This window comes from Leuresthes tenuis, unplaced genomic scaffold (genome assembly GCF_036924035.1).
Source record: "Leuresthes tenuis unplaced genomic scaffold, fLeuTen1.0.hap1 SCAF_9, whole genome shotgun sequence".
Classification (NCBI taxonomy): Eukaryota; Metazoa; Chordata; class Actinopteri; order Atheriniformes; family Atherinopsidae; genus Leuresthes; species Leuresthes tenuis.
In genome coordinates, this window is record NW_027325363.1 from 11,868,218 (window position 1) to 11,885,395 (window position 17,178).

The following is a 17,178-nucleotide window of genomic DNA, read 5'->3' on the forward strand; positions in this document are numbered from 1 at the left end:
CATTTGTAATTCAATAGCCTGGATTCAGTTGAGATGAAGACAGATTTATCTCAAAGTGTCACAGAGTTTTTTGGTAATTCATGCTTTTATATGTGTGAGGTGAACCTTTTTTTACTGAAATGCTGTCGCTTTGAACCTCAGCTCTGGCTTGTTTGTTAGATTGGAAACGTACAGTAAATCAGATAAACATTTAAAATATTAAAAAATGAAAAAAGAAAACATACTGTTACAGAGAAATACATATAAAACTTTAAGGGGACAAATTATGCAAACATTTTGTGCTTAGGAGCATAAATTTAGGCCTCTGAGGTCACAACCAACTCCTAAAAGTAGCTGCTATGAAAATATATGTGCATTCACAGAGAGGAGAGTCTGAAAACTCTCTTTGGTATTTGACAGAAGCATGTCACAGACATTTTATTAAATGTTCAACTTGTGAAAACTTGTGAAAAAAAAAGGACATTGTTTGTCTCCTTTAACGCATCTCACACAGAGAAAGTGCTGACACAGACAAATGTCACCCCACATACAAGAAAGTTGTATGGAAACTCATTTGAAAACTAGGGATGAGCTGTAATCGAGAGTCAGATAAACAAAAACTCTACCGTTGTAACCCACTGTTCAACAGGGTGAGATGCAGATGCCAAAACAAGAAAACAAAAGCAAAATCAAAATTCTTCTTAGTACTTCAGCTATAAGACTGTGAAGGTGGATTTCAGAACAAAAACAAATGTCACATTATCTCTCAGATTCTGTAGAAGTCCAAATACACAAATGTCTAGATGCAGTGTCCTTGCACTAAATCAGCTGCTCCCTGCTTTCTTTAGAACATACCTCCATTTATTAACCATGAACACCTTTACTTGAGCATGACACGACCCCTGTGTAGCGGTACAAGAGCTAGTCAGAACCATCTGGAGTTGATTAGGAGGCCTGGTACCGCTAACACAGCACTGAATCTGAAGAAAAAGTACACATTTGTGTGTTTTCATAGAGCTCTGAAATAAAGTCTACCTCACGTGTTTTATGAACTTGAGACCGAAACAGTCAAGCTGTGAATTTACTGAAAAGCCACTAGCTCCACAAGCCAGAACGCACACTCAGGTCAATGCAGTATGCGCTAACAGGAGCAGGGACTGGAAGAGATGCTCTAAATCTGCACACATCTCAGAGTGGGACATATATACTATACAGTCATTTATTTTCTGTTCCAGTATATGCTATAATGTGAGAGTGAGATAAAAGTAATTCCTGTGATCCATGTTTTTCAACTTTTTTTGTGAGCTGGCATCAGCTTGTCATGAACTTCTTCGTGCTGACTCAGCACACCCAGAAAATACTGACAGCAGAGCTCAAAAGTTACTGTCTGTACTTCAGCAGGACGCAGACTTCTGGACGTTTGCAAGAAAAAAAAAAAAAAAAGACTTCGGCAAGGAGAGCCTTAAAGCGACAGGAGCAGAAATGGTGCTTTTCGTTGGATGTATTGTTTTCTACGAAGGGTAACTTAAAAAACTGGAAACATGATCAAAGCAGCCATATATACACGAATCCAGTGAAGCCACAATGACCAGTCTTACAATTCTTACACAGTTTAAACTAAGAACGAGAGATTTTGTTGCACTCCCCTCAAGCTAATAAACATTCTAATAACTCTCAGCGATGGCATTTTTCCTATCACAAGTCTTCCCATCTTATCTCGAGTATTGTAAACTACAAGCTTTTATCCCTTTTAGCTCAAGTCCTTATTTCCATTCAACTTTGTTAATCAGTAGTCTTGCCTAAATATTTTTTTAGGATTTAAGGATATAAATTAACAGAAAGATACATTAAGTAAGTTTTTAATGGCCCACATAGATTTTAGTATTAATGTGGTCCCTTTATTCATCTTAACTAGTGTATTTACAATGAACCCCTTTGAACCGCATCCTCTCTTATATTAAATTTCACAAGCTATAAAATATATGTAGGTATTCGAAAACCTTACATAATGTAATTTGTGGTACAATTAACTCTCTTCAGCCGTTATTACCCAAATATTGTTTGGAATACATTTCTTTTTTCATACAAGTGTAATTTCCCAGGAAGCATTAGACTTTAGAGTAAACATAAAATAATCCCAGTTATTTCAGTGAATTGATCTAAATATCTACATATTAGGGTCATGAGCATTTTGGCTCCCGACTGCCCCACAGGTAAAATTCCAGGAACACCATGTGCATGACACTGGGGAGTGGGGTGTGGAAACTTCATATTTGTGGTGTGAGTTTTCCTGCCTGTGTGGGTGAGTGGGCAGACAATACCAGATGATTGCTAAATACTAGAGGAATAGAGGTAGGAAATAGTTTCAATATCCTCTCTTGGCATGAAAGAACGAGGTGATAAATGTTGAAATAATCCGAGACAAAAACATCATCTAAAGGATGCCCCTCTCTCCTGCTAACTTGGAAACAAACACATCTCGGCTGGTATGAAAATCGCTCTACGTTTAGAGATAACACAGGCATCTACTGAATGCTATCACAACTGTGCCAGTTACTGGCTTTCTACTGTACATCTAGTTCTTCCGCAGACAGGCAAAGTACAAATCCTCAGAGAGATGTTGAGATTGCAGTCCAGTTCAAGCACGCATATGATCATGTGCACACATGCACATGTGGACCCACGGTAAAGGTTTTGTGTTGAGTGTTGAGACTGTGGTGGGCAAACACGAGAGGAGAAATTGGTCAAATCAAATCTAGGTGGAGATGGAGTTAGGACAGGCAAAATAAAAAGGGAGGAGAAAAGATGATGAGAAAACAGCAAATAAAAGGAGATGAAAACCTCAACAATATTTAGATGATGTCCAGCATTCAAATGAGAAAAGGAGGTAAGCGAAGAACAGAGAGGAGCCAGCTGGTGGGTTATGTAAGTGTTCCTCTGAGCAAGAATGAAGCAGATCAACACTTTCCTGATGCGTGACATCAACACAGTTGAACTTGGGGTACGTTTCATACAGCCAATCTCAATAAAGATCCAGTCTGAAGTCAGTAAAACAAGTAGATTTGTTCAATTAACTATTCCACTTTCTACCTTTAGCACATGACAATATATATATATATATATATATACACTGATGTTATAAACCTGAAGATAAGATCATTGAATATCAGATTACAATACATTTTTAGTTTTTAAATAGTTATAACAGGGTTGCAACTAACAGTTATTTAGATTAAATTAATGATTAAGCAATTAATTACTAACTGACCATGGTCTACTTAACATAACACTTTCCCAGGCCATTTTTCCAGTCTAAGATGAAGTCTTCAACTGTTTTGTGAAAGCAACAGCATAAAAATAGAAGATATTTCACTATAAAACACTAATTGACAGCAGATACAACACTTAATTAGGTTTTTTTCAACACACAATTGGCTCTCTGTCTCTTAAACGTTAAGAATGGGCCTATAATCTGAAAACACTGTCAGGTCATAGGTTTGTTTTTCTTCCCCTACTGTGTTAGTGCTGTGGCTTTGACCATGTAACCTCTTCCTTCTGATAGTATTTCTAGAAATGTAAACAGGAAGAGGATTCCAGCTCACAGCATTATTGCATTTGGCAAGAAAGAGCAGTTCGCTGCAAGAAACACCCTCCAAGTCATAATGACCAGGGACAAGGCTGTAATGTCATAATGTCCATAAGTGTTGCGACTTGCTTGTACCTGGCTAGCTTCGTAAACCCCGTGTCTGTTTTTGTTTTCATTACTGCAGATGGAGTGCAGTAGAGTAGCGTGCCACAGCACGGCTGCAGCGCTCCCCACAGTACAAACCAATATTATAACAGCTTCTCCCATTCAAACTTATGCTCATGCACAAATACACACTCTGATTCCGGAGCACTCCCTTTAAAAATCCCTCTTCCAAACACAGACCTGACACCACACATAGCTGGAGTCTGCTTTCCCGGCTCGGATTCCCAGAAAAATATTATAAGGAATGGTACTTTTTTTTCCTCTCTTTTTTTTCATGCTTCTTGGGAAATCTCAGCCTGCAAGTGGCTGGACAATCAGTTCCAGACACACAAGGCGGATGGAAGGAAAGGATTTTTCTGGCAAAAATAGACAAGCATGCAAGTTCACTCGCATGCAAATTAAAACCACATCATTCCATGAAAGTCCTCTGTACACATTCTACTTTAATGCTGTTGTCTAAAAGTTCAGGAAACAGAGACTGGAGAAAACAGACTCACTAACTGGACTGACAATGAAAAGATGTGCCAGCTCCAGCTGATAAATGAGAGTTTTCTGGGATGCGTTTAAATTTCAACTTTTCGGAAAAACAGCACCAAGATTCATGATGCCAGATGACAGCAGGATCAGGTAACAACATCTGCTCAGCTTAATAAACGCACCCGTGATCTTGTATTTAAATCTGTTTCACTTCCTTTTGTCAGTGTTCTGCTGTAATCGTTATTTGAAGAAGCTTCTTTCCCAGAACAAGTTCAAACCTGAGAATGGAGTAGACAAAATGACAAGCCATGCACTTCTGGGTCACAAGCAGTGAATACCAAAGGCTTAAGGTTACACTTTCACCCTCAACGTGTCAGCACAGGTGAGTTATGAGCAAAGCCTGCAGACCGAGGAGACGCGCAGATTAATCAAACAAAAAGCCAGAAGACAAAGTCCAGCAGTTCTTTGTGATCCAGAGCAGACTCACCTCTTCTTCCGGGTGACGATGAACACATCATTGAAGAGGAGGAAATAGACCTGTTGCCTTGATGTCCGCTTGAGGAAGAGGCCGCTGTCCTCGACAAAAGCAGTCAGCTCGCCTCTCTTTACCATCCACCTCGAGGATGAAACCAGTGGGAAAGGCTAGAAGAGAAGTTAGATTTAGTCAGATTTGTTTAAAGGTTATTGTAATATCAGAGCTGCTGGGAAATGCTCAAACACAGTTTGTGTGAGTGCATGCCTGAACAGCTGGCTATGCAGAGCAAGAAAAGGGTCACTAGACACATGTGAATCCCAAGTGTCCCAACAGCTATTTCCCACACTAGTTAGACACACTTGAGCCTGCCAAGCCTTGTGTGTTGAGTGTGTATGAAGGTCTTTGCCAAAAGGGTGACAGTGGTGTGTCTGTGTGCTGTGCGTTACTGCATGGGTGTACCTGCAAATGCACCATTGCATGAGGGCTTTGCATACTTTTACACACATACATATAAAGTCAAAGAAAACCGTGGCAGCAAATCCACCTTTCTGCTTTGCTGAGAGTTAGAGAGGATGATCAGCACCGTTTAGTAAACAAAAAGTTGGCCAGAGGTCAGTGAGCTTAACAAAGCAAAAAGACTGGAAACAGAGTGAATCACCTGGCACAGTTAATGCAAAAATTCCATCGATAACAGCTCCACTGACCATTTGTCAGATGGTACAGTGAAGTGGAGAAGTGCACATACTGTATGAAAGTATCGTCAATTTTCTCATTTAACTCCTGGAAAGAAGCATATTCCCCAAAAACGATCACCTACTCCTGCATGACTGTCAGCTGTTAACCAGACGACATAATCATGAAAAAATCTCCCACGTGCAGGGTACAAAATAAAATTTGAAGCTGCGTTTTGGGGGCGTGGTTTGTGCTTTGTCATTGTATTTTATGCCACATCCATACCTTGATCTTGAAATCCAGCTGAGAGTTGATGGTGTACATCATTTCTGTTCTCTCCATTGTGCGAGCTCCTTCATTGCACTTTCGAACCACCTGCTCACAAACACATATACTGTCCATTAAACACAACGTAAAGAGTTCCAGTAATCTATGGTGACATTTTGGCATGCGTTTATATGGATATCAGTTCAATACCGACTCATATTGCTTCACCTGTAACAACCTCAGGCTTAATTTAAAACAGCTCACTAAAAGCTTTGAAACATGAAAGCAAACATATGAACATCAGGTCCTAATGGGTGTTGGTGAAAAAGGGGCTAATCTATTCAATTCAAGTCTACGTGTGTTCACTTTTTATGACCTAAATTCACTTTAATGTTTACATCTTATTGTCATTTGACGCTGTTATCTGTCCACTTATTCCAGTTAATTTCGACCTTATTATTAATGGTAAAATCTGTTACATTACTAATAATAAATGGCAACTGAGTAAATTCATATATACTGCTCACATATGTTTTGTTTTCAAGAAATTTCACAAGATATCTAAGTTAAGGTTGATGTTGTCTTATATAAAAGAGTAATCACGTAATCTCTTAATTCAAATATTTCAATAAAACTTGTTTAGGAACAGCACTATCACATCAATAACGTATCCAAAAAATAACAAATTAGAGCATTTGCTGATTGGTTTGAACAAAAATAATCGATTGTGGACACAGCGATTTTAACATTAAATTTGTAAACTAAACACTGACCTTGCTGACTGCTTGCAAAGCCTTTTTGCACTGTTCATACTGTGCTGAGCCTTTCGCCGTCTTCTGACAAATTGTCTGTAACACAAGGATACAAAACACCTACTCGTTACAACAGAAAACCACACAGAACACATGACTCGACAACAACCCACTCATCCCATTTCAGTCATGTACACCACACTCTATAAGCAGCATGATAAAACACTGAAACTGTGGGAAAACATTAAATGAAGCAAAACTTTCTCATAATCCAAAAACCTCAGAGTACAAGCATAAATCCCACAGTCTCTTGGGAGACACTAACAGAAGGCGGAGTGGGATAAAAGTGCAGCAAGAGAAAGGACAGGAGGGAGGCACAGTGGAGATTAAAAAAAATAATGTTGTGCCAAAGGAAACATGAAAGTGGAGAAGAAAAAACAATGAAAGTGGATTCAAATCAATTATCAAGGATTACCAAGGAATGATGTGAGGTCACACAGTCATATTTGAGGTTAGAACACACCCAAAGTAGAATCAGTGTGGGTGATGCGAAGAACCAAACTGTTACGAAATACTCAAAGTCTTGTAATTCCACAGTTCGTGCTACTGTGTGCCTCCTTTTCACTTACGTCCATGAGCAGAGGCAGGCGGGTGATCCTCTGCATTGGCAGGATGAGGAAGGAGATCATGGGGAGGTTCCTGCAGTCTGGGTGGCCCTCTATTCTTGTGAGTACCTCCTTAAAGGCTGGATTCTTGGACCTGCAGGGTGGAAGGATGTAAAGACTGGGTCAGAGGAGAGCCACTGGCATGTTGGCTCAAATCTATTGCCGATACAATAAGAGCATCTGTTTTGTGTGTGCGTTTGCTCGGCCACTCACACCAGCCTCTGCAGGGTTCTCTGCTGGTAGACTTCATTGGAACAGTATGTGATATAAGGATCAAAATTGGACTGAGCATGCTTGCAAACAATGTCACTGATGTCATCGATGACGATGCTCTGTTGGTGCTTTTCCTCCAGTTCCTTAAAGAACCTAAGTATAAAGGTAGGGGAGACAGAGGTCAGTATGTCAGGGATTCATACTATACAGCACAGTCAGAGCCATCAAATCATGAGTCATCCCCTTGAGAGGAAATTATGGGAAACTCTGAATGATACAAAGTCAGGAAGGTGAGAAGCTCTACAAACACCTCACCTCTAAACCTGCTGTGAGATGACAAAAGGAACTCCCTGACACTTTAAATAGACACAACCTACTATTAAGCACAACACAGAGGCTTTTCCTCTTCCTGAGCACCACCAGATGGCTGGGTTTAACGACACACCGCTTGGCTAACTTCAAGAGAGTGAGTGATTTGCGTGCGAGAGTCTAGGTGACAAACAGGAAACTTGCACAGACACAGGATGCTGCCCTTGACCAACTGGACCAGGTTTGAGCTCATCTGCAAAACTGCATCTAGCAACCCATCATACTCCAACCCACTCTACACACACAGCTTTAATCTCTGGGATACAATGCAACTATGGAACCTTGTATCCATGCCTGACACTGTTCTCTGAGTTATACTTCTAATGAGCGTGAACACACAAGACAACAAATGCAACACACATGCTGCCACCACCCCCCAAACCATGTCCTAAAGGTGTATTTAGGGTTTTTAAAAGGTGAAGGCTGCACCACCCCTCTTGAGGCTAAACTTGTTGGCATCAGTAAGAGCAAGTTGTCGCGAGAGGAGTCACCAGAGTAAATCAGGGTGATACGAACAAAAAGTGCTAAATTTGGGTATTAAACATGGATAAAACAATACATCTTGAAGACCAACCTTCACAGTTGTGTGGTTAGGATTTACGAGGCATGTTGATGATTAGTGAACAAATCACATGCAAACAGTTACAAACCTGCATATGAAATACTCAACGCTCACTCATTATCACACATAGACTACACAGGAGCCCACTGACAGAAAGATATTTAGTTTTTGTTTTGAGAGGCTGAGCTTAAAGCCTTTCTGTTCCAAGCAAAACATCTCGTCTAACCAGTGCTGCAAGCCTTGCTGTATCTTCTGATCTGCTGCCCTTCTGTGTATTTGGGTGGGGAGGATATAGTTTCACATTATCGTGTAAGACAGGGTAGTGAGATGGGCTGCAGCATGTACAAACACAGGATGGAACATTTTAAGAATTCACTAATTCCACCGTGCATGCAAACTCGAAATGAGATATGCAGCAATGTTCATGTTTGTATATGTGTACATTCATATGTCCCTAAAACGCTGCATAAAGAAGATGAAGTCCGACACATATGATGGTAAAATCTATGCAAGTAGTAAAATCTTGTTCTTTGACAAAGGGGGCTGCAAATCTGGTGTGGAATGTTTGAGCAAATCTTATGAAGGATTGTACAAACAGGCACTGAATGCCCTGCATTCACACACACAGACACACATAAATACATATATATAGTCCCTGAAACTCTCTGAAAAGGTTATTTTCTTTCCACATTAACACTTTTAGCCCCCAACAGGAAAAGGACAACTGCCCATCATTTCATGTTTACATTTCTTAGTAACGGTCATAAGTTAATTCATTTTGACGCTGCAACACGGAACTATGCAGGAGGTCATTCCTGCCAGCAGAAGAAGCCAAACACAATGAAATATTAAAACGGCTGTTAAAAAGAAAATTATTTACATTATATTTTCTCTTTGAGAGGAATACAGTATTTTTTCATTTAATTAAATTTTGCCTCATTTATTACCCCAGATTTTATTAATTCCCTTTGGATAGATCATTAATGCATGCCTTTGGTTAAGAGCAGACACTTCAAATTATAACCAAGGTTTTTAACATAATCAAAACACTGTGTTAAGATGGAGTAAAACTGTGACGAAATGTGACCTGAACCAAGGGCTAAGTGAACATATGACTGCAGTAATGATGAGCTACAACTTAGCAACCCATATATGGAATACGACTCTGACAATTTCCAAGAGGTCAGTTACATCCAAACTAACAGACATGATCATAATCACATAAAAACACCTGAGAACTGATGTCATATTTTAGAAATGACTTCACATGTAAATCTGAGAGAGTGGCAGCACTGCAATTGCTGAAGCAGCACAGAATTCCCCGTTGTCAGCTTTCAGGGCCTCTAATGGATGAAGTGTTTCCATCAGTTTATAGGTTCAATGGAAGTTCAATGCTACCTTATTCAGCAAAGTCACTAAACATGGTCACATAAACATGGGCTCCATAAAATCATGACGGACTGGTAAACTCAGAGGGCTCATTAGAGCAAAGTTTGGCCACTGCACCTTTCAGAAAATATGGCATTTAAACGACTGCCTGCTCTTGTCTTCTGTCTCACACACACACACACACACACGCACACACACACACACACACACACACACACACCCACACTAAGTGTTGCCTGAACAATTCTCCTAACACTGACAAAAGTTAGAGAAAACAGCAGAAATAAATGCCACTTGTAATGACTGCAGTTTACAAACTGAGTAAAGTGAAATGATCAAACATAACAGTACAAACACACTAATCAAGCACATGAAGGAAACCTGCAAAAGCCCACCATCTCAGAAATATCACGCTACACGATGAAATACATCCGTAAACATACTTTTTGCTGGCTTCGCAGACATCTGTGATGTTGGAGAAGAGATGGTGGTGTTCGGTCTTGGTCATGGCCCCTCTGAGCTCTACGGAGTTCTTGAACATGCGGATCAGGATCTCGAGACTGTGGAGGTAAGAGTGCTCTGAGGAGATGACCTCAAAAATGGCCTAAGAGAGGAAGCAACAGAGATGAAACATGAAAGAAATGTAGGGTTTTGTCATCGCCTTAGGTCCTGATTCAGCAGGACTCTGAGGAGAGGGCTCTGTCATGTCATGTCTGACATACCAGCAGGCTTCAGTCATGCCTGGAATGTTAAAGAAAACCATCTAGATATTTGTGAACCAGTTTTGTTCCCTTTCAAATGACTTGTAGAATTATTTGTAATGCGTCTTCCTCCCCACTTTTAAGATCCATTTTCTTTCTTCAGCATAAATAACCCAGAATGCAGGTTTCCTTTTATGTTCTTTTAATGGATTTTGTTTAAAGAGAACGAAAGCCAGTGCCACTCCCCCAGTCCTCGGTAGCTCACATTAACTTGTATCTGTGACCCAAACTTAGATTGTAACTGCAGTAGAGAGTAAAATGGAAATCCTACCTCTTGCCTTTTGCGTTCTTCCTGATTCATCTGGTCGGACAGGCCACTTTTCTTTACCTAAACAGAAAATAACATTTGTGAGAAAAAAATAACTGAAATCTAGTGAAATAATGCTAGTTTTTGTATATATATTTTTTTTCAAAGTCAGGAGGCCCTCTGTATTCATCACATGGCTGTGTGCTGCTGCTGTTGTGAGACGTTCGTGTCTCAGACTATCATCCCCTCACATAAAGAAAGGAACACTTTGCATATCACAACTGAAAAGGGAGCTGTTGAATTGAGCCACAACACAGGAACAGAAGGATCTTCAATGAATAAACAAGCACGACATGCAACTAGAAAAGGGACATTTGTTGTAGCCACAAAACCGAAAGTAAAATGAGCAGCTCTTGGGCTCACTTTGAAAGAGTAATTTGACTTTCAGCATATAGTTTAAAGGAAGTGTGCGTGTTGGTATGCAGCTGGAGAGTCTTGGTCCACAGCTATTTGAAAAAGACAGAAACAAAGCAATGTTTTGGAATTGACTGGGTGTGGAGGGCTATTGAATTAATCAGCCTGCGGCTTCAGTAGACTCAAGTAAGGTTGAGTAAAAATATGCCTGTTTCTCATGTTTCACCAAAACCAAATCCTGAGAGGTGTAAAGGATATTTTTTCCTGATTTCCAAAAGCTTCTCATCCTGTTTCGCTATAAACAGACAAGGAAGTGATACTGCCTCCTCCAGAAGCAGTGTCACTTCTACATGACTATCTGTCCCGCAGTCCTCAGCAAACACTGAGAACAAACAAACCAGCAGCAGGTCAAACATCTCTTGGAGTTTTTCGATTTCATTTCTTTCAGACACACACCCTTTGGTTTTAGCATTTATCGGCTATACTTTTTCATTAGACAGTCTTCGCCACCCTGTGTAAGCACACATGGCTTGTGTAATAGCAAAAAACGCACCTTTGGGGCACCAACGAATGCACCCTGCTTTTTACTACGCTGGGTGGAACTTGCAACACATTGTCATTTGATGCCATAAATTAACAGGAATTTATAAGTTAATTAGTCACTGTTTCCTTGTTCAGAAACCATGTGAGACTCATGAAGACAACCTGTACATCTGGTTCCTGGCTTCAATGGAACTACACAAAATGTCCTGTCACACTATGACATTGACAGCGCCTTGCCAGCATTTCCAACAAAATGTGAAAGGTTTGTGAAAACACCTCAGTGTACGATTCACACAGACACATAGATCCACAGCTGTGTGGCAGCTGTGATGGAAAAGAAAGCTCTCTTCGCGAGGGTCGTGGTCAGGCTTGCGGAGTCGCCCTGTGCTCACTTCACATCTGTGTCTTCGCTGATATAAACAAATGAAAAGATGCTCTTGAGAATGTTCTCTTGGTTCAATCTAATTTGCCATTCATTAGAGTAAGAGTGCATACGCCCAGCAATTTTAGAGCCGCTTCTTACTGCCTCTGTCCCCATCTTTTTCCCATCTCTGCTCCTGCACTTGCGCAACAAGTAAACAAACAGATGGGAATGCTTTAGAAGAATACAAAATGAGCTCATTCTCTTCCGAAATATTCCTCCGTCTCTCCATTCCAACCCTTAACTATATTACGCAATGCGGAGCCAGCACACGTCTCACTACAGGCAACATTTTAAGCATATTTGCAGTCTGACGAGTACACAGAGTTTGCCAACACACTGGCATCAGGCCCAGCAGTGCTTCCAAGACTTCCTGTGGCTCTGGCTGACTGTCTCTCTGACTGTCTGCCTCCCAGTCCGCCCGAGTCCTGGAAGAACTGCACTCCCTGATAAACAGAGTGAGGGGCAGAGGGAAGCAGTGGGAGGATGGGTATGGAATGTGGCCCAACTGGTTATTTCAAGCACTGGAATTCCAAGACTACACGACCACAGCAATGAGATCACGTGCGTGCAAAGGTGTCAGGAAAGATAGAAGAAGAAAAGTGGAGGCTACCAAAACTCTGTGTGTGTTTGGATGTTATGTCTTACCACACTGAGCTGGCTCCAGGAGGTACGTATGGGTCTGTACTGCACCACAATGCCATTATCAGGTTTGGCTTCCCTAGAATCGGCATCGGAGTCGGAGTCGTTATGTAGGGCCTTCTCCTGGTAGTTCTGATACAGTTCCTCTTCTGAAATACAGTTTTGTGTTAAAAAAGGTCCTTTAGTCTGACAGTTTATGAGACAAGAAGCATGAATCGGAGAGGAGCAGATTATAAATGATTGGAATGAGGAAAAGGTGGCTGGTTCTCACCCTCACTGTCAAAGGTCCGCTGACTGGTCAAAACTTTCTTATCTGGACTCTGAGAGAGAAACAAAAATCCCAACAAAGTGATATATTTAAATTCTGAGAGTCCAAGCAAACATGAATGAAAAATGAATTAATTAAATAGGCCTGTGTAGCTCTGTCACGTGTCAATGACCCATCTGTGCACTTTTTTATGACCTCCTTCACTGACCTCCATCTAATTACAGAGCCATCGTGTATTTAAGTGTGTATGTGTGGGCACAGTGTCACATTACATCATGTTTCCCAACAATCACATTAATTGTTTCCTTGTAAAGCTTTGTCCCAATGTCTGCTGCGGCTAAGTTTGTTCCACAATAGTCAGCCTGTGTTGCAGTTTTACAATTTGGACTTTACCCTTTTCTATGCTGAAAGTCTGTGTCAAAGCGATCTTTGTACACAATAGTTTATAAAACCATTAGTGGGATTGTGATTAACTAAATCAAGAAATCCTAATCTGCTACAGCAAAGGAAACTAATCAGGCATTTTAAAGACTTACTTTGCAGAAAGTTGTAAATATTATTATATTTTATGTATAAATTTGATCAAATTAACAATGAATTCTCCATAAAACTCCTCCCATGTCTACTGAAAAAGCAGAAAAACAGTGTTTCGTACAACCCTCATATTGCTCCTGCTGCCTTACACGTAAATATGACTGTGTCTGACTCTTGAGGGCATCCATATACGTTATCACCGAATCCATCAGTATGATTGATTCATATTGACCCACCTTATTTTTTGCATTGCTTTTAAGTCTTTCCAATCCTGGACTAGAAAGCTTTGAAATCCTGGGGCTGACAGATTTTGGTGTCCCAGGGCTCGTAGGCTTGCCTGTTCCAGGACCAGTGAGAACTTTGGTGCCAGGTCTTGTTGAGCTACCTGGTGAAGCTGGATTATCCGAAGTAAGCCCTTTGATGACAGGCTGGGACAGCCGATGATTCCTTGGGTCAACCGATGAGTGGTCCATGTCTACTCCACTTACAACTGCCCTCCGGTAAGATGTACTCCTCAAACCCCTCCTTAATGTCCCCGGGCTCTCACTTTCTCCATCTGCCCCTTCATTGTGGCCCCCTCCAGTAGAAAAGTATGCTCCCGTTTCCACCATGCTAAGGGCTTTTAACGCCCTTTTAGAATTCTCCAACCCCAGCAGCCCTGTCAAACCTTGGCTTTGTGTCCCAGAGGGAGGTGCCTTGCTCTGCCGAATATCAGAAGCTAAACCTTTGGGGATGAGCTGCTGAGTACCCATCTTCAGGGCAGCTGCACTGTTGGTGCTGAGGACAATAGGGGAGGAAGGAGAAACAGCTGGGGAAAGTGATGGTGAAGGTGAAGTGGAGGAGATAGAGGAAGTGGAAGAGGCATGTCTGGCGGCCTGCAAGGATGCAGGCGAGGATCTCTGAGACGATCGGAGCAGTGCTTGCCCCCTGTCTACTGGGGATGTGGAGCGTGGGGTGGGAGGGTCTGAGGAGGTTATGGACGAGAACGAGGGAATGCTGGAAGTGGAACTGTGAGAAGGGGTGAGGGTACACCGTGATGGGGAAGAGGAGCTGGATGCAGACGAAAGGGAGGACAATTCACAGTGGTTATTGTTAGGTGTGTGTGGAGACAGGACAGGTGAGGAACAGCTGAGAGAAGCAACTTCAGAGGAAGGTGAATCTGACCCGAATGCTATCTGGTCTTCCTCAGAGCTAACACTGAGAGTGTTGGAGGTGCATCTCTGGATGTCCTGGGGATGCTTTTCAGACCATATTGATTGTCCATTTCTGGTCTTCCCCCAGTCACAGTCTCCATTACGCACTCGATTGTCCAGTGAAGCAGATCTATTATCCTCAGACCTAAATATGGACAGTGAGAAATGTCTGTTGGAGAGCTGGCCGATGCTGATGCTCCGTACAACTCGGTTTTTCCGTGAGGGTTTGTGTAAAACATGGTTTAACACCACTTTGTTGCTGTCCATACATTGAGGTGTGACCACCAGCCTCTCAGCAGGCTGGCTCAAAGTGAAGGAACATTTGCTGTCCTCCACAGGGAACTTCGGAGTTGTGACCCCATTTATATGGTAACTTAGGGGTCGCGGTTTAGATTTGTTTGAGTCCTGGGAGCTCTTGCTGTTGTCTGTGCGTCGTTTCCACAAAGGCATGATGTTATTATTGGATAAATCTACATCATTTCCAATATCCATGGCTGTTATGCATCTGTGGCCAAGCCTGTGGGTCCAAGTGAAAACACTGCAGCCCTGTAGATAGCAGATCTTACCCCTTGAGAGAAACAAACGAGAGGAATACCAGTCATAATCAAGAGCACAGAGAAGTGTCCATATACCGAAAGTTTACTCATTAACAGGGATTCAGTGTCGAAACTAGTGGCAGCTAGACTCAAGACACACACCAGCAAGAGAGCAGAGTTGCAAACAGAAGGCAAGATACTGAAGACAGATGATAGGTCTTTTGTATTTGCTCATTGTGGTGAAATGCCCCAGTTACAAGAACAAGCTGGGAAGATATTGTTAGCAGCTAGCAATTACTGTATTGCCACAAAAAAGAAAAGAAAAGAAACAATGACATGCTGCAACAGAGTTAAGGGTTTTGTTTTTATCTATTTAAATCCTGAAATAAACTTTCTTCCATCTGTGTCCATCTCGATGAAAACACAGCAAAACAAGCAGGCACAATGAGAGAGATTTCAAGAGATTTTTCTTTTTCTCTTCATCGGTGGAACTAAGCTGTTTTCCAGCAGGTTAAAGTCCAACTTACCTCTAATCTGTCGATCTGCTGCCAAATGCGGTCATTGTACCTGCGCTGTCGACAAGAGAGCTACATTCTTTGGCGGAACAACAGAAAATGGATTAAATGGACTTCCAGAGCTGAGTTAATCAAACTGGAGCTGAAGTTACAGAAGTTGGAGACCGGCTGGTGACTCGCGTGCGCTGCGGGGAACGCGTCTGTGCGCCGCTGAGCGCGCCGGGTAGTTTCTATGAGAGAGAGGAGGAGGAGGAGAGGGAGGAGGAGCAGGGCACTTCAACAGGAGCCAGAAGCAAACAGCAGTACTTTAGTTCACAGGAGTCACCTCAGATGCAGTTGCCACCATTTCGGGTCGCACGGGAAAGGGAATTTCCGAGAGGACACATTTTGATTTGAAATGTTAAGGCAATCAATGTGCACAATGAAACATTAACAACACCTGAAGAATAGTTTCAAGTGGGTGGTAGATTATGGGATCATTTAAACAAAAACACTACCTAAAACTAATTTCCAATGTAGGTACTGTAGCAATCCCATAGACGTATATACTTGTCCACGCAGATGTATAAATGTCTGCTTGAAACATCTCAACACTTGAACACACCTGCAAAATCATTGCCAATCTCCGAGTTAAATTCACCTGCTGCTTTTTTGCGCCATCGTGTGTTTCGTGGTGCGATTGCAACGGATTGACACAGCCATAGCAGAAAAAAATACTTAATCGCACATTAAGTATTTAACACACACACACACACACACACACACACACATACCTCTAAATATTTGTATACACATTCAGGGTCTCATACGGCAAAACTGGGACACCTGATATATGCAGTAAATAAAGGATCTGGGAAGATTTATAGTGTTCATTCCCGGTCCAATAAAATGTGTTTTGCAACTTGTGACTGTGGTTATTTTATGCACCCTTTTGTTTGATTGCACAATTCGCGTGACAAAATGTTCTCATAGAATAAAAACAACCCCCCCCCCCCCATGCAGCTTCATAAACAGATTCATGACTCACACACACACACACACAAAGAAAGAAAATGCCAACGTACAATGTTTGGCCACTAGGCAACAGTAAATGACTTCATGTAAAAGCTGTGACGTATTGCATGTTTAGTATTATCTCTCGTACTTCATATGTTTGACCATTATGGGGCGCAATTGTAACGTGGCAATTCCAAAAACCATAAAATTTGGGGAGATTTAAAGAAGTGTACCATTATTCTCCAAATTGGCAGCCAAATAACCTGAGAGCAAAATGGTTTGTCAATGCTGTCAGCATGCTACGTTTTCTATTAGTTAAATTCCGTGACAGATAAAAAAAAATCCAAATTTATTCCATAACCGTCTGTGAGTCAGCCTATTTCGTCCTTCTTAATCTACCCTCACATAACTATCATTTGAACTCAAGCACCCCTTCATCAACACCACCACTCATGATGATACATATGTTGTCTTTATTTAGATGTGTCCTCTACTGAATCTGGAATACATTCAGTTTAGCACATTCATAGTTATAAT

The 17,178-nt window shown here is 41.5% G+C and overlaps 1 protein-coding gene across 2 annotated transcripts in view; it reads right to left on the reverse strand.

Moving 5' to 3' along the window:
* Positions 1 to 15,875, reverse strand: part of LOC140314214 (rho guanine nucleotide exchange factor 26-like) — a 27,372-nt gene extending 11,497 nt beyond the window's left edge. For both annotated transcript variants that reach the window (XR_011917126.1, XM_072392325.1), the window contains exons 1-11: positions 15,658 to 15,875; positions 13,638 to 15,162; positions 12,871 to 12,919; positions 12,606 to 12,748; positions 10,604 to 10,660; positions 10,015 to 10,175; positions 7,252 to 7,404; positions 7,003 to 7,132; positions 6,395 to 6,469; positions 5,640 to 5,729; positions 4,695 to 4,849 (exon numbers count right to left, since the gene is read on the reverse strand). Coding sequence is in view for 1 of the 2 variants with exons in the window: in XM_072392325.1 (XP_072248426.1) it covers positions 4,695 to 4,849; positions 5,640 to 5,729; positions 6,395 to 6,469; positions 7,003 to 7,132; positions 7,252 to 7,404; positions 10,015 to 10,175; positions 10,604 to 10,660; positions 12,606 to 12,748; positions 12,871 to 12,919; positions 13,638 to 15,086 (2,462 nt within the window). In the remaining variant the exon portion in view is untranslated. The remainder of the gene's footprint in view (positions 1 to 4,694; positions 4,850 to 5,639; positions 5,730 to 6,394; positions 6,470 to 7,002; positions 7,133 to 7,251; positions 7,405 to 10,014; positions 10,176 to 10,603; positions 10,661 to 12,605; positions 12,749 to 12,870; positions 12,920 to 13,637; positions 15,163 to 15,657) is intronic.
* Positions 15,876 to 17,178: the final 1,303 nt, after the last annotated feature.